Consider the following 17,850-nt stretch of genomic DNA (forward strand, 5'->3'; position numbering starts at 1 on the left):
TGGCGGGGGTGTTGGGAGAAAGGAACCTTTCTCCATTGTTGGTGGGAGTGCAGACTGGTTCAACCACTGTGGAAATCAATATGGAGATACCTCAAAGAGCTGGGTCTGGAGGTTCCATTTGACCCAGCCATACCTCTGCTGGGTATCTTTCCAAGAGAACTAAAAGAATCATATCACAGTGATGTATGCGCACCCATGTTTATAGCAGCACAGTTTGTAATAACTAAAACTTGGAAACAGCCCATTTGCCCACTGGATAAAGAAGATGTGGTTTTACTATAAAATAGAACATTACTCAGCCATAAAGAGCAAGAAAATAGATTCATTCATAGGAAAATGGATACATATTGAAGATATACTCCTAAGTGAAATAAATAAATCACACATGTGTAAATACCGAATAGTTTCTCTGGTGTGAATAAACTGCAGTAATACATAAGATCCTAATAAGATTACTGACAATGTGAAATGGGAAGGAAGGGGCTAAAGGTGTAGGGGAGGTGTGATGGGTAGGGGAAGGGTAATAAGGGAAAAGAAAAAAGATGTGAGATAATGAAAAGATGGAAATAAAATCTTTGTAGGTGGGGAGGGGAGAAGGGGGTGAAGGGAGGGCAGGGATAAGGGGAAAAAATGAGAACCAAGACCTGTCACATAAAGGTACAAGATCCCAACAATGAATGTAACTGTACTGTGTCCCTAAAATGTACCAATAAACTCAATTAAAGCTGAAAAAAATATAGACTAGAAAATTAGGTAAAAAACCAAGACCCAACTCTTTTTTAAAAATTAATTTATTGGTATATTTAATGTATAAAATATAATGACCTTCATTGTTGGAAATTTGTACCTTTGCATAATCAATCTTGGTTCTTATTTTTTCTCATTCCCCTGCCCTCCCTTCAACCCCTCCCTCCCTCCCTATCTACAAAGACGTTGTTTCCATTATTTTTCATTTTCTCATATTCCATTCCTTTCTTTCCTTTCTCCTACCCCTCCCATTTCCACTTCTTTGTCCCTTTTCTTCCTATTTCACATTATCTATTAACATACTTCATTCTCAAAGACAAAGACTGAAAGTGAAAGGATAATGAACAAAATTATATGCAAATGAAATTCACAAACATCAGAAGCATCTATGTTTATATCCAAAAAAGCATAATGTTAAACAAAATTAGTAGAGACAGAGGTCATTACATGTTGTTAAGAGGAACAATCCACAAATAAAATATAACAATTGTAGATAATATTGCACCAAACAGTGAACTTAATTTTATAAAACAACTCTACTTGACATAAAAGGGTCTCATAGGTATCATTAGAATAAAGTGACTGATGTGAATACTCTGTGCTCACCAATAGATAACCAGAAAAACAATATCAACAAAGAAATATCAGAGCTAAACTACCCCAGAAATAAATGGACTTGACAGATGTCTACAGAACATTTTATCCAACAGCTACGGAATATATACTCTTTTCAGGGAGTCATAGAACGTTCTCCAAAGTAGGTCATATTTTAGAAAATCTTTGATAGCTATCCTTCTAAACAGAAGATTAATATCCCAAATATATGAAGAACTCAAAAAACAACACCAAAAACCTTGAAGAGTTCCGTAAGTGGAGAAATGAATTGAACAAACACTTTTCAAAAGAAATACAAATGGTCAATAAGTATATGAAAAAATGTTCAGCATCTCTGGCCATTGGGGAAATGCAAATCAAAACTACATTGAGATTCTACCTCATGCAAGTCAGAAAGCTACAATAGTACAAAAACAATAAATACTGGTGGGGATGCAGAGGAAAAGGAACACTTCTATACTACTGATAAGACTATAAATTAGTAGAGCTAGTATCTTAATCAGTATGGTGGTTACTAAAAATTCTAAAACTAGAACTATTATATGACCCAGGTGTACTGTTTCTTGCTATATACCCAAAGGAATAGAAGTCAGTATATTGTATTACAGTATACAGATTACTGTATACCTGTGTTTATGATGGCACAATTCACTATAGCTAAGATGTGGAGCCAGCCTTAGTGTCCATCGGTGGATAAATGGATAAAGAAAATGTGGTATATATACACAATGGAGTATTATTTAGTCATACAGAAGAAGGGAATGTCATTTATAGTAGAATGGATGGAACTGGAGATCATTATGTTAAATAAAATAAGCCAGACTCAGAAAGACAAGCATTGAATGTTTTTTCAAATATGTGGAATATGAAAAAGATGACATGAAAGTAGAAGGGAGACTATTATTAGACAAGAGGAAGGGAATTAAGAGGGTGTAAGGGAGGGTAATAAGATGGATGGATATGATCAAAATATATGCATGCATAAAATATCACATTGCAGTAATTACAAAATTTTGTAAAATTAACAGACATTAATAAATACATATAAAAAACAAAAATAAAAATAAATACAAATATAATTTTTAAAGAATGTGCTTGGATTCTCTTTTTCAACTTGCTAAATATGAGGTTCCTCTCCAACTCTGAGCTGGACATTCAGTTTTGCTGTGCTGTTTCAGTTATTTCACTTATTATTGTAAATACCAATATTTCTATCGTTCCACATGATCACTGGTTTGGTCAAATTACATTCCAGTGATTTCCTATGTCCCCCTCATTTCCACATGCAGCCACATACCTGTTGATGTGGATGAATATCCTGAATCAGTCTGTAGATGCTGCTTGTATCTAGTCTACCATGATGCTCATACTGTGGTTTTATTAATATTGAGTTTTAAAAATTTTTTGTATTGGTTGAAGTTAAAAGTCTTGTCAGATATGTTTTGAAAATATTTTCTCCAAATGTATGGCTTTTCTTCTCATTTTATTCATAGTTTTTCTCAGAAATCAGGTATTTTTAATCCTAATGCAATCCAGTTTATCAGTTATTTTTTTCATATATTTTGCCTTTTGTGTTGTCTTGAAAAAGTTATGGCCAAGCCCAAAGTCATGTAGATTTCTTCCTGTGTTATCCTGTAGGTGTTTTATAGTATTGTGTTTTACATTTAAGTCTCTGATACAATTTAAATTAATTTTTATGAAGGGTGTAATGTCTGTGTCTAGGTTCAATTTTTTGCATTGGGATATTGTCTACTAGTTTATTCTCTCCAGCATGCGACAACACCATCAATATTATTTTGATAGGAAATAAAATGTTGTAACACACAGATTATACAGGCATCTTACCACTTCTCAAAGAGCTGGACTCTCCACTAGAAGCTATAGCACAAACACTCCAGTTCCTAGTCATCACTTTATTTATAGCTTATGTATCAAGCACCTGCTAGATGCCTGGATTTGTTACCTAAGTCCCATGGCTTTCTCTAATTCACAGTCTAGAAGGGAAAGCAGATACTTGGACTAAAATAACAAAAAATTTGAAGTTATAAAATAGGAACAAGCACAAAGTACTATGGGATTTTGACAGAGAGAATAATTTATTAGGAGGAGAGGGGAATGAAGTTGGGTTGATGACTGGGAAGGTGCTTAAAGAGAAACATTTCAGCTGGCTCCTCAAGGATCCCTAGCAACTCAACTGACATTGAGGTGGGGAGGGAAAGGAGGGAGGTAACTTCAGCTAAAGATAATGATATGAAGGGAAGTGTGTGTGTGTGTGTGTGTGTGCGTGCGCGCGCGTGCGAGCGTGCGGGGGGGGGCATGTACACCTATCTAGAGAAGGAAATGGATGGAGCATTGAGCAAAATGAAAGATGTGTCTGGGGCCGGGGATTTAGCTCAGCAGTTCGGTGGCCTGCCTCGCAAGTGCAAGGACCCGAGTTCAATCCCTGGTACAAAAAAAAAAAAAAAAATGTGTCTGGAAATGAGATTGGGGTCATGAATACCACACTAAGGATTTGTCACTTACCCTGTCACTGTTTGTGACAACTGAAACAGATTTTACTTTCTTTCATTATTCCTACCCCCACTTTCTCAGTCCTTTTCCTTCCTCTCCTTTATTGCCTTTCCAAATGGGTAAAATTTAATCACTGAATCATGCATTTATACATTTACCAAATTTATTGCATCCTTCCCTGTGTATCGACATTGCATCCCTTGGAACTATCAGTTGTACTTGTTGCTTGTTTGACACGTGAAACCCAAACATGGCAGAACTTCCCATGTCCTCATCCTTGTGCAGCCTCGCCTATCATTCCTGTGTCACTCTAGGGGAGTAGGCCAAGGCCTGTTGGAGGTGGGCATTTTCATTTCCTCCCCAGTTGTCTCAGTGTCAGTGGGTCTGAAATAAAACATTATGATAACGCTCGCTGTCAACTATAGCATGTAACTATAGCAATGGAATTTCCAACAGAAGCTTCTTCCATTTTCATGGAGTAGGGCTGGGAACTGAACTTGCCACAGAACAAGTGTTTGTGAAGAAGATCCCAGAGGAGACAGTTATTTTACAGTGGAAGCAAATTATCTCACCAGGTAATTGGAGTGGGCTCCATGTCCCTGGGAAGGGAAAATAAAGGAGAAAGGAAATAACCAATCAGGTGAGACTTCAAGAAATACAAAACTTCAAGCAAGTTTAGTGTTTCTGTTTTAATATTTAGATCTTTACGGCCGGGGATTTAGCTCAGCGGTTCAGTGGACTGCCTTGCAAGCGCAAGGACCTGAGTTCGATCCCTGGTACCACACACACACAAAAATAAATAAATAAAATAGATCTTTAATCCACTTGGATTTTAATTTAGTGCATGGTGAAAAATAAGGGTCCAGTTTTAATCTTTGGCAGGTTGAGATCCAGTTTTTCCAACACCATTTATTAAAGAGGCTATCTTTCCTCCAGTGGGAATGGTCAGCTGCTTTGTCAAATAAATTTTTCCCTTTACAAGGATGTAGTGGCCTTCTTTGTCTCTCTTAATGAGTTTTGGTTTGAAATTTACTTTGTCTGAGAATAAGATTGCTACCCCTGCTTTTTTCTGGGCTCCTGTCTCATGGAGAATTGTTTTCCATCCTTTCACTTTCAGTGTATGGGCTTCTTTTTGCACTAGGTGTGTTTCTTGTATACAACATATTGTTGGATTTTGCTTCTTAATCCATTCTGCCAATCTATTTCTCTTGATTGGTGAATTGAGGCCATTGACATTGATGGTTATAACTAATATGTACTGACTTATTATTGTCATGTTATTGTTGTGCTGTTGGCTCTTTTTAAGTTTTCCCCTTTTCCCTTTAATTTCTTGCCTTGCCTGATGAATTTACTCTGTTGGGCCTCATGGATTTGTGATCTTAATTGACTTTTTCCAGGATATTACTTAGAATTAGTTGGAGTGATGGTTTGGTATTCATGAAGTTTCTCAGGTGTTCTTTGTCATGGAAGTATCTTATTTTCCCCTCCAATTTGAAAGAGAGTTTTGCAGGATACATCAGTCTATGTTGGAGGTTGTTTTCTTTTAGAACTTGAAATACCTCACTCCAGGCTCTCCTTGGCCTAAGGGTTTGTGTTGAAAAGTCTTCTGTGATTCTGATGGGCTTTCCTTTGCATGTGATTTGTTTCTTTTCTCTTACTGCTTGTAGTATTTTGTTCTTCTGTTGGGTTTCTGGGATCTTGATTATTATATGTCTAGGTGTAGATTTTTTTTTTATTGTGGAGTCCTCTATGCCTCATTTATCTATATGTCTAATTCTTCCCTTCTGTTTGGGAAGTTTTCTGTCATTAATTCTGTGAACAGCTTTTTTAAGTCATTTGTATTTTCTCCTGCTACTTCATGGATTCCTATCAGTCTATGTTATTCTTGTTTGCATCATCTAGGAGTTGTCAGATCGATTTCTCATGATCCCTTACTGTTTTTAAGAGACCTCTCTTTTCACGGTCACTGACCCTAACCCATTTGCCTATCAGTTGCAAACTGGATAAAGAAGATGTGGTTTTTCTGTAAAATGGAATATTACTCAGCCATAAAGAATGAGAAACTAGATTCATTCATAGGAAAATGGATACATATTGAGGATATACTCCTAAGTGAAATAAATAAGTCACACATGTGTAAATACTGAATAGTTTCTCTGGTGTGAATAAACTATAATAGTACATAAGATCCTAATGATATAATAGACAATGTGAAATAGGAAGAAAGGGGCTAAAGGTGTAGGGAAAGTGGGAAGGGTGGGGGAAAGGTAATAAGGGAAAAGAAAAAATATGAGAAAATTTAAAAATGAAGTATTTGTAAACGGGGAGGGGAGGAGGGGTGAAGGGAGGGCAGGGACAAGGGGAAAAAATGAGAAACAAGACCTGTCATGTAAAAGTACAAAATTCCAATGATGAATGTAACTATACTGTATACTTAAAATATACCAATAAACTCAATGAGGGGGAAAAAATAAATAAATACAAAATGAAAAAAAGAAATACAAAACTGAGGGAGAATGCCTCCAAGCTCTCACACTGGGGTTCTGTTTGTGACTCAAAAGTCCATGGGATGGTGTCCCTAGCCTTGATCATCTGCTTGAGCCTGCCCAGGGCAGAAAACCATTTAAGAGGTAAAACTTCTTATCCCTGGTATGTAGTTGATAACTGTCCTTTATTCTACTCATGACTTTTGACTTTATCTAAGCCAGGAAGTGGCACAACTCAGCATTTCAATTTTTCTTAGGGAAATCTATTCTCTTTCTCTATCTTACTTCCTCTGTTAATAACAGATGTAGCCTAGTCCATTTCCTGTGAAGACCTAAAATTAGGGACAAGGTGGGATGGGTGAGGAACTCAAGGCAAACTGAAAAGGTTTCCATTTAGTGGTAGAGATGGCAGGGAACAACCATGGAAGACCAATCCCAAACTCTTCTTTACAGCTTGGTTCAAATCACATCTCTAAAAAGCCTTTCATAATCTGCTCCCTACGACCATCCTCACCATAGGCTAGCATGAAATATTATATTAGTGACCATTGTTTAGCTCCCCTGAAAATATAGGCCCTTTAGAAGGAAAGTTCAGCCCTTCTATTTTTTTTTTTAATACTTATAGTTCCAGTCACAATGGAGTAATTTGGTAAATGTTAAGTGAAACACAGGTTTTAGAATAACTGTCAGTAGTAGTGGTATATTTTTCTACCTCCTAAATCTGGCATATTTACATTTGGCTTCCACATCTTTCTGGTCTTACAGAACAGCTATGATGCCATGTTTTTGTTTTGTTTTGAGAGAGTGACTCTATGTAGTTCAAGCTGGCCTTGAACTCACTATATACCCAAAGTGCTTCAGCCTCCCAAGTGTTGGGATTATAGGCATGCACCACCACACTCAGGGATGCTATGGTTATAGATGTATAAATTCTTTATTTTCAAATAATTTCCTTTAAAGTAAGAATGAAAAACATGTTATTGAAATGACTGAGAAATTGTCATTTGCTTTGACAAGGAAAGTATTCCTATTGGAAAAGTTCAGATATGTGTTGGCTCAAGGATTGTATTTTGGGCTTCAATGAGCTTATCTAAATATTTTACTTTTTGGTTGCTGGTCCAAGTTTTTCAAAGTTCAGTTACCCCTTCAGCTCAATAATCTTTCGGGGCCCCCAATGCTTCCAATTTGGGTGATAGTAACACACAGAGCACTTATACTAAGCTCCCTCTTTGTCAACCCATGGCAGTCCTGGCAGCATTGAGTGGCCTCCTATCAGGTAGAACATTTCATGAAGATTATCCTACTCCTCTGGATGGTTAATGCATCAGTGTCTGACCCTTTGTCACAACACCAGTGGGACCCTCTCTGAATGCTCGGGTAAATGTGCCTGCAGTTGTGCATATCCTGCTGTTTAAGTACCAATTCCTGTTAAAAGTCAACCTTCCACACATGTTGAGAGCTGTACTTTTTCCATCGGGCAGATGACAAGCTGACCACCCTGAGTTTTGAGGAACTGGAAGGTTCCTTCACCTCTGGCTCTGGCCTTGAGGTGGAGAACTCCAAGTAGACCATCTTCCCATCCCTTCCTCCTCAGAAGTCTCTGCTTCACAAGAATTTAGCCCAAAGCAAATCCTCCATGCTAAATCCACAGAGACATGCACTTTCTACTACCTGGAAGCCTTATGCCATGAAACCAGCCTTTCCCACCCTCATTTCTAGAGAGACACTCTTCAAATTTACTAGGCCAGACAGCACTGACCTCCCCAGTGATCCCTCCACCCTCATCCATGAGGAAGACGGAAGGCCGCAAGGGCAGAGTGGGAGAGGAAGAGTCGGGATGAGGGGGCTGCTCTTTATAAGGGGAAGGGGCAGTAGCCAAACGCATTTTGGCTCTTCCTTTCCTATCTTGCCATAATCTTTTTCTTTGGTGGCACAGCTTCCACTAAGAACTCCCAGAGTGAGGAGTAAAGATGAGGAACTCCTTTACCCACAGAGTCTGTTCCTCACCTCGTTTGCTTTCCAAGGTGCAGACCACCCTAGTGTCCCATCCATGCTCTCCAGAAGTTAGATACATCTTCCTTTCCACGTCCGTCCCTTTATTCCACTCCCTAAGCGTGCCGAGCACCGAGAGAGAGCTCCCTTTAGGTGCCTGGGCAGCAAACCTCACTCATTTCCCTAGAGACACAGAAATAAGTGACTTCCTAGGATAGCTGTCACCATGTCTGCCTGTCACTTTGGGGCTACTTCGTTCAAACAAAAATGTGGGCCTGGACTTATAATTGTACCATTATATTCTGAGTGGAATTGCTCAGAAAAAGTGGCTGCTTGGTTTTGCTGATGATTGCATAGCGTGACACAACCAAGGGCATAGTAGCTTTTACCTTTTCTTTTTAAAATATCTATTTTTCTAATATAATACCTTAGCCTTTATGATAATGCTAGGTCTCTTTTTTCAGTACTTGGGATGGAACCCTGGATCTTATGCATGCTAGACAAATGCTCTACTGCTGAGCTACATTCCCAGCCCATTGCCACATTTTATGGACTGGATTTGATTCCCTTTGTATTCCCATATTGAACAGTTCATTTATGTAGATGCTTTTACCCAGGTAATCTTGGTATGTTAATTGTTACACCTCTCTTTCCTCTTGGCTCAGGAGTGAACCTCTCTTAGGTTATTCTCACTCCCAGAACTCTCTATTAATAATTTATTTTCTAGTTAATAAGGTTCTGTGTTTAAATGAAGAAGTTAAATTACTTTTTAGACGAGATCAGGTGCATTCAGAATGGTATGGCCATAAACTAAATTACTTTTTAAATGCCTGGAGGCATATTCTGACAACACTTCAACTTCTCTGTACCTTCCTTGATCTTTCCCATATGTGAAACAGATACAACAAAGTCTATTTTGTAGTCTATCTCCATCTCTCTTTGAAATGGAGAAGGAAGTCTAATAGGAGACTGACAACTCAGACCTGAGGGCTGCCAGAAGAGCAAAATGTCCTTCCGAGGCTGTGCTGCACAGGAAGGGCCTCAATGCATGTGTGCCTGCCAAATTGATGGCTTCCAGGTGGGCACTGCCATGGGGAAAGTGCTGCTTGAGAGGTTTTGCATATGAATACTTGGGGAACACAGTGAGAGGTGGGTTGGGGTACAAATAAGTGAGTAGATGGGACCTGATGGTCAGTGGCCGTATTTCAGCCTGACTCAGGGTTTAGGTTGAAGTCTGATGGCCAGATGGGAATCATGAGTCATTTTCAGAAGCCTGAGACCGCCAAACCCAGCGTGGCATGCAGTGCAGGAAGGAAAGGGCTCTAGAGAAGATATTTAGCCTGGCCAGCTAAATATTTACCCAGGTTCAGTACATGAATTCAGTTGGGGAATTAAACTAATTTTTTAAAAAATCAACTAATACAACATGTTTTATTTAATGAAAATCTTTCCATGACAATGTACCTTGATAATGACCCCAAAGGGCCATTATAGGTGTTAGAATTCTAGGACTTCTCTTCTTTATTCCTGCTGAAATAGTGTAGGAAGAACTGCTGTCTTTCTTTTCCCCCTTTGTTGCTATTTTTTTGTTTTGTTTTTTTGAGACAGGGTCTCACTATGTAGTTGAGACTGCTCTGGAACTCACAGTGTAGCCCAGGCTGGTCTCCAACTCTCAGCGATCCTCCTGCCTCAGCCTCGTGAGTGCTGGGATTACAGGTGTGAGCCACCATGCCCGGCTACCTTTGTTGCTATTTTGGAACTACACAAAATTATAGAACCAATGTCCATGTATCTACCATGCAGCTTAATAAATGTAGCATCACAAATAGAGTTGAAACTCACTGTGGAACCCTCCCCAATAGAATCCTCCCGTCCCATCCTAAATGTGTTTATCTTTCCAACACTCTTCTCTCTGTACATTTGTTTGCAACTCTCACATGCATGCCTTTTAGTCTCTATAGGTATCAACAATAGATGTACAGTGGTCCTTTGGACGTTCATACCTATGGTACCATATTTATATCCTTTTCAACCAGGTTTTTACTTCATGAATTCTTCTTTTTCCAACACCCAATCTTTGTCCCTGTGTCTCTTCCTCAGCCCAACCCTAGTCATCCAGCTCAATTTGTCTACAACAGTTTCAGGCCAGTGAATTAAGGTTAGTCCTACTTCAGATAAGTCTCAGATGCTTCTCCTATTTCTCTAAACCAGCAGTTCACAATCTTCAGTGGGCATCAGAATCCCCTGGAGGGCTGGTTAAAACATAGACTGCTAGGGGCCAGGGATTTAGCTCAGTGGTGCTGTGTCTGCCTGGCAAGTGCAAGGTCCTGAGTTCAATTCCCAGTACTGGGACCCCCCCCCCAAAAAAAAAAAACAGACTTCTGTCTCCACCTGAGTTGCTGATTTGGTAGGTGCTGGGTAGAGCCTAAGGATTCCCAGGTAATGTGATGATGCTATTTTGGGAGCTAAACTTTGAGAACCATAGCTCTAAGTCAAAGTGTAGGTCTAAGCTCAACAGCATCATGTAGCCACCAGGCAACCTGGACCATCCATTAAATTTCCTTCAAAGCTTCATTAGAGCAGAACTGTCCAATAGACATCTAGTGCAATACATACATGGAATTGTCTGTATGGTAGTAACCCCATTAAACAATAAAAAATTGGCAAAATTTTAATACTGTTATTTTAACTCAGTGTATTACATCAACATATAATTAGTAGAAAAATTATTAATAAGATATGCTACATCATTTTTTACATAGCACACCTCAAATCAGATTAGCCAAAATCCAAGTGTTCACCAGTCACATTTGGCTAGTGACTAACATAGCTGTAGACATAGCTCTAAAGCCCAGCCCCCAATTCTGTCTTTACAAAAACTGCTTTTAAACATGCCATTTATTTTGTGTTAAATATAATAATTTCAACATATTTAGCTTTCAATGATTGTAGGGTGGCCAAAACAAAGAGGTAAAAGAGAGATCTGAGTCAAGATTATTTAGCTAAATAAAAATCAACACGTAACTGTTTATGCACTTAAACTTTTTTAACCTTTATTAAACATTGTTAAATATATTTATAATACATAGGAGAAAAGAAGTTGTTATTGGATATCTCTTTTGGGGTAATGAACTTTGGAATATTATTTAGCTAACTTTTTGGGCAATGCACTTTGAAATAGTATCAGTGTTAAAGTTTCCCATTGGCTTCTGAAAAGTAAAAAGAGTGAACAACAGATTCTTCTTTTTCATCTTCTTTTTATTGTTCTTAACTGCAGAATGAGAGAAAAATGAACAATTATACAGCATTAATCACTACAAATTACTTCCTAAAAGTAAGAAAGTATTCAACCCCATATATGTATCTTCTGCATTTGTGTGCTATATCTCAACAAGTAAGAGAACGTGTTTTCTTCTTGCATCATTAAATATCAGGGTGATTGTACAACTGATGGCTTCAATTATCTGATCACACCAACCTTGTCTCTCTCTTGTCTGACAGTAGAAATGATTGGATTTGTGTGTGCGTGTGTGTTGTTGTTGTTGTTGTTGTTGTTGTCTTTGTTGCTTTATTGGAAAGGCCATCCTAGCATTTAAATTAAGCTCAGTGGTTCTGCTGCCTGCTGTGCAAGTGCAAGGTCCTGAGTTCGATCCCTGGCACCTAAATAAATAAATAAATGAATGAATAATAAATAAATTAAATTATCTAACGTTAAGACTTGTGCTGGTTACACAGATAATATTCTCTTCCCCTTCCATATGCTTGGTTTTCATATCTACCACATTAAAAAGAGGCCATTATGAAATACATAATTGTGAAAATGCAAAAAGAGGAAAAAAAAAAGGGCTGGGCATGGTGGCACATGCCTATAATTCCAGCACTCAGGAGGCTGAGGCAGGAGGATTGCCACGAGTTCAAGGCCAGCCTGGGATATATAATGAGTGCAGAGCCAGTCTGAAATACAAAGTGAGACTCTGTTTCAAAAAATAAAAAAAATAAAAAAATAAAAAGAAAAAAAAAAAGAAAAATGTTGATCATTTAAATCTACTCAAAGACAAGATATACCTTAAAAGTTTACCAGTTCAGTGATAAATGACCACACTATGACTTTCTTTTTTTTTTGACTGACCTAAAATACAAAAGTCTAAAACTGAAAAAATATTTAGGTATTAAGTATTAACTGTGGTCCTACTTGAAATTCCTAAGCTTTTGTGATTTGTCATTAGTCACATTCTAAAATTGATGCCTAGTTAGTATAGCAGACTATGTTTCTGTGGCCAAATAAAGAAGGCCCAATTAGCACCTGGCCAAGGCACTGTAGCTGCTGCTTCTGGTAGCAGTTTTCTAAACACATATTGGTTTCAGGTACTAGGTCTTATACCTGGCTTTTCAAGAGCTGCCATCTGCTGGGTCCAGGTCCTTTTCAGGTTCAACTCTTTGTTTAGTGTTTTGAATTTTTTCTTCTGCTTCTTTTTCTTCCTCATATTCAAAATTTTCACTCCAGTTGTCAAACTGATGTTGACTTATTGCTTTAGTGAAAAATTACAGAATTTTAAATCAGTCACACATGGAAAACATAGTCCAATTAATAACCAGTAATGACATCCTACTCTCCCCTCAGAAGGAGCAGTTGGACTGAAGCAACTAAGAAAAGAAAAGCCTTAAATTGGAGGGGGGCCCGACCCACTGCTTCCCCACCCAGGGCCAACAGCTCTGGCTAAACTCAGGCCACCGCCCATCTCAGGCTTCCTCACACCAGCCTCCCAAAGCAGGTCCTCCCTCCCAGCTGCTGTCCCCTCCCCCTAAAGCCACCCGCTGGTTACTCACTTCTGGCATCTGTGATCTGAATTCTGAACTCCTCTTCTTGCTGTTCTGCTGCTTCAGTTGCTATCTCTGCCTGGTCCCCTGATGCCTCCACAGAACTCCATGCTGCTGCGTTGTCGCCTGTTGGCTGGTGGAACTCCACGGCAGAGGCAGCCACCTGAGGCCAACTCAGGCTCAGGCTCAGGCTCTCAGGGTCATGCTTAGCCCAAGCCCATGCCTCTGCCCATGCCCTTGCCCTCATCCTCGCCCTCCTCCTGGTGTGGCACTCTTACCGTGGACCACAGGGGCGTGTGGAGCACCGGCTGTTCACTGGGGCCGGGGCGGGGGTCCACGTTGGGGGCAGTGAGGGAAGGGTAGGATCGAAGCATCTCATGGTGCCAGTAGGGGTGGGTCTGGAGGTGGTCATCGTACTCCTCGCTCTGCAGGAACAAGTTGACCAGATCCAAGAACGCTAATGGGAAGTTTATGAGGGGAAACTGCCGGCCGTCCACGAGCTGGTTTGCCCGTCAGGTTCCCAACCTCCTGCTCCTCCTTCCTCCTTTGGCTCGAGGAGGTTTGAATCCTCTTTGGTGTACTCTTCCTTCTCGGGGTCCCACTCTCAGGGGATAGGGCCTGTCATCCTCTGCCTCCACCTCAGGCCCTGTGTACAACCTCCACTGCCGCCCCGGGCTCCAAGATGTCAGGGTTGTGCCACCCCCATCCTTGAGAGAATTTAGCCCCACCCATTCACCCACAGCCCACTCTACCGCCAGGCTCACCGAGGTGTCGTTGGCCAGTTGGATGGAGTAGTCATCCTGTATGACATATGTGATACTAGGTGGATCCTCATAGAGACTTGCATGCCAGTTGCTGTGCCCATAAGCATGAAGATGGTGGCCGCAGGGGCGACCACGACCACGACCATGACCGAGAACACCGCCATAGGGAACACCAGGACTGCCACCTCCGCTACCGCGACCGCGACCTCGACCCCGACCTCTTCCTCGACCGCGACCTCGAGTGTGATCGCAATCTTGACTGGGAGTACGGCCACGGCCTCGGCTGCGGCCGCGGGGGCGCACTGGTGATAGTTGGCGGGAGGCCATGGGCGTGGTACTGCCGACCTTTTAATGGAAGGCCATTGTCAGCGGGTCCAAGAAATGGAGGGGAGGGGGTTGTCAGAGGCAGAGCCCACTACTGAAGCTACAAGTGTCTTACCTTGGTGACTGGAGAGGTCCTAAGATGGGAATGGCTGGAGAGCAGGCCGAACACCAACTGCTGAAGAACTTTCTGAAAACCTCCGCTAGGTGGTAGAGTTGCCACTAGCTAGGGGGCAGACTGAGGAGTCATGAGGGTCATAGCAGTCTCTGAACTCATTTGCTGCAATATAAAGATTGACATTTCCTCTATCCAAAGAATGACTAGGGTTCTTAGGTTCTAGAATTACTCAGAGCCACCTACTTTTTTTTTTTTTCTCCTTTTGGCGGGAGCAACCATTGCCGTCGATTAGGTCCACATCAGTTCAGCCATTTTAATTTTACATTTTTTTTTTTTTGGTACCGGAGGTTGAACTCGGGTCCTTGCCCTTGTGAGGCAGGCTTTTTTTTTTTTTTCCTTTTGGCGGGAGCAACCATTGCCGTCGATTAGGTCCACATCAGTTCAGCCATTTTAATTTTACATTTTTTTTTTTTTGGTACCGGAGGTTGAACTCGGGTCCTTGCCCTTGTGAGGCAGGCCACCGAACCACTGAGCTAAATCCCCGGCCCCTAATTTTACAATTATTGACAATAGTATAGTGATGTGGAAGCAACCCTGGGGCATGTATATAGCAAGTAGCTCCTCAATTTCTGCCTTCTGTGGTCTCATACAAATAGGGATAATCATAAAAAATATTGTATAGCTCAGAATTCAACAGTAGTAAAAACTTCGAAAGAAGAGAGTCAGAGAAATTTGGATGATTTAATGTGGTTAGAGTTACTTATAAAGAATGAGCAAAATGAAATGAATGTGTTCAGAAGTGAGTGTTGAGTAGCTGGTGACTGGCACTGAAAGGTGTTTAATGAAGTCTACGAAATTCACTTTATGCCTCCAAAAAATGAAAAAGAGACATACTTTTTAAAAAAGGAACCATTTCATTTAAGAATGAGACATCAAAAAGTCAGGCTTCTTGGGATGTTTCTGAATCAAAGGAATAAGGCATTGTGTGGATTTCAAGACCTATTGAATTATTAATTCAAGTATAATTCTGAAAGTTGTGGAGAAATCAACTTTGGTTTTATACTTATTTTGTAAAATATGTTTTGTAACATTAAAATTTGTTTTAAAAAACTTTGTAATATATTTGATATATTACATTTTAAAAGATTTATTTAAATCCCTTCAAGGTGAGCAAAGACATTTTTCCTTTCAGCAATTCAATGACATTTCAGTAATTTTATTTTTCTCCTCATCCCATCTTAGGATCAGAACATGGTATTATCATAAATTATTGTTTTAAATCTGGAAGCAATGTAGAAAAATCTCATATCCAAAATCCATACAGTAAAGACTGCAAAACTGAGGCAGAGTCCCAATCTGAGGCCTAGAGTTGGCATTAATATATGGCTGTGATATGGGGGGATTTTTTATTTATAGGCCTGAGTTTTATCGTCTTTAAAGCTACAAAAATGATTACCTACCTAAAAAGTATCAATAAACTCAATGAAAAAAAATGTTGCTCTGAGAATAAATGAAATAATGGAATGAAAATTCTTGTATATTGTGAAATGCTATATGGATATATTATTAGATGAATAATAATTTTTCTTAGTCCTTGAATTATTAGAGAGAAGTTATCAAATAGTTTCTCTGGGCTTCAGAGAATTCTCTAATTTGGTTCTGGATGAGAGAGTTGTTCCCAGCCACACTAAACTTTCTGACAGTTTATATTCTGCCTTTAGTCAGATCAGTAAGATAGGTAGATGGGACGAGATATGATTATATTTAGAATATTAACCACTTCTTGAAAATATTTTCTTTTCTATTCTAAGTTGATTAATGTTTGTAAGTATGCGGTTTTTTCATTTTTGTTCTTTGAAAAAACTACCAAGAGGGCTGAGGATTAAGCTCAGTGGCTCCTCCGCCTGCCTCATAAACGCAAGGTCCTGAGTTCAGTCCCCTATACCAACCTCCCATCCCCCAAAAAACCTACCAGGGCTGGAGATTTAGCTCAGTGGCGCCACACCTGTCTCACAAGCGCCACACCTGTCTTACAAGCGCAAGGTCTTGAGTTCAACTCTTGGTACGGAAAAAAAAAAAATTAAAAAACCTACCAATATTTTCTTTTCTGCGGTTTTAACTTTATTATAAATTTGAAAATCTTTTTTCACCCAGAGAAATTTGATAAATTTTGTTTTATATTTTCTTTCTGGAGGCCTTTGGAATATCTCTACACCTACCACACCCCTCCCCGCTTTTAAGACAAGTTCTCACTAATGTAGTTCAGGGGCTGGCCTCGAACTACTGGTGATCCTCTCTCAGCCTTTCAGGTGCTGGGATTACAGGCATATGCTACCATGCTCAGATTTTGTTTGTTTGCTTTTTTTTCATTTTTAAAATTATTTATTTATTTTTTGTACTGGAGATCAAACTTGGGATCTTGCACTTGCCAGGCAGGCATGGCACCAAATGAGCTGAATTCCTGGTTGTAAATTTAACTCCCTATTTTTTCTTGTCCATGTTGAGAAACTTTTACTTAACCCTTTAATCCATAATGTGAGATAAAATTTTAGTTGATTTTTATTTTAAGCAGTTCACATACAGTATCATTTGTTGAGTAATTCTTTATATTTATGTATAGCTATGTAAATTTCTGCACTTTCAGTAAAGGTAGAAGATATGCAAGAGAAAACTCATTCTCCCCAAATTTCAGAGCTGGAATAGACTTGAGTCCAAGTCCATTTTCAAGCGAGGAAATGAGAGCCTAGAAATTTTTCACTGGCTTGTTAAATCCTTCTGCTTAATATAAAAGCCAGGACTAGAGCTATCTCTTGACCTTCAATCTGAAGTTGAAACAAATGTGCTTCTTTTACAATAAACTTTAGAGGGCAGCTTTGACAGCAGGAACTTAATGAACCAATTAGGAAAATGGACATGAATTCAGTGCCTCTGAAACTGTCAGCCTGCCCTCTTGACTCCAATAAATTAGCAAATATTTACTAAAACTTATGTGCAATGCCTGATTCAGGACCTTGCTATGGACAGTCAAATAGGTGCTGCCATCTATGGCAATGGGTCTCACAATCTACCTGGGAGAAAGGACTACATATTGAGAATGGAAGAGATAAGCAGCTCTTAATGTTCAGATCTGGCCTTCTAGGCCATCTTTGCTAGTCTGTCTTATTCTTCTATTGGACATGAACAATTTCAACACCACAGCATATCACTCTGTGACTATGATAAAAGAAGTCAAAACAGGGCTGGGGATGTAGCATAGTGGCACCATGTCTGCCTGGCAAGTGCAAGGTCCTGATTTTGATTCTTGGTGCTGAGAAAAAAAGAAAGAAGACAAAACAACTACTTTATAATTTCAGTTTAGTAGGGAAAAAATGGGCTCACAAAATACTAAACATTTGCCTGCCCTGGCTAAAATGAGTATCTACTACTTCCTTACCAGTTATATGTCTCTCCTCATTTTACTCCTTTATTAGATGACTGA

General features: G+C 39.6%; 1 protein-coding gene across 1 annotated transcript; it reads right to left on the bottom strand.

Moving 5' to 3' along the window:
* Positions 1-11,477: 11,477 nt before the first annotated feature.
* On the bottom strand, positions 11,478-14,260 carry LOC104855661. Its single transcript, XM_010614561.1, has 5 exons — positions 13,934-14,260; positions 13,448-13,594; positions 13,179-13,332; positions 12,733-12,880; positions 11,478-11,622 (listed from the first exon to the last, which is right to left on the bottom strand). The coding sequence occupies exons 1-4, from the start codon at positions 14,258-14,260 to the stop codon at positions 12,741-12,743; spliced, it is 768 nt and encodes a 255-aa protein (XP_010612863.1). The 3' UTR covers positions 11,478-11,622; positions 12,733-12,740.
* Positions 14,261-17,850: the final 3,590 nt, after the last annotated feature.

This window comes from Fukomys damarensis, unplaced genomic scaffold, assembly GCF_012274545.1.
Source record: "Fukomys damarensis isolate Sample0158 unplaced genomic scaffold, DMR_v1.0_HiC HiC_scaffold_39, whole genome shotgun sequence".
Lineage (NCBI taxonomy): Eukaryota > Metazoa > Chordata > Mammalia > Rodentia > Bathyergidae > Fukomys > Fukomys damarensis.

Coding starts and splice junctions, on each gene's coding strand:
- LOC104855661 (XM_010614561.1), bottom strand. CDS start 14,260: ATGGCCTCCCGCCAACTATCACCAGTGCGCCCCCGCGGCCGCAGCCGA. Junction 13,595..13,933: donor AACTGGCCAACGACACCTCG/GTGAGCCTGGCG, acceptor TTGTTCCTGCAG/AGCGAGGAGTACGATGACCA. Junction 13,333..13,447: donor ACACGCCCCTGTGGTCCACG/GTAAGAGTGCCA, acceptor AGTTGGCCTCAG/GTGGCTGCCTCTGCCGTGGA.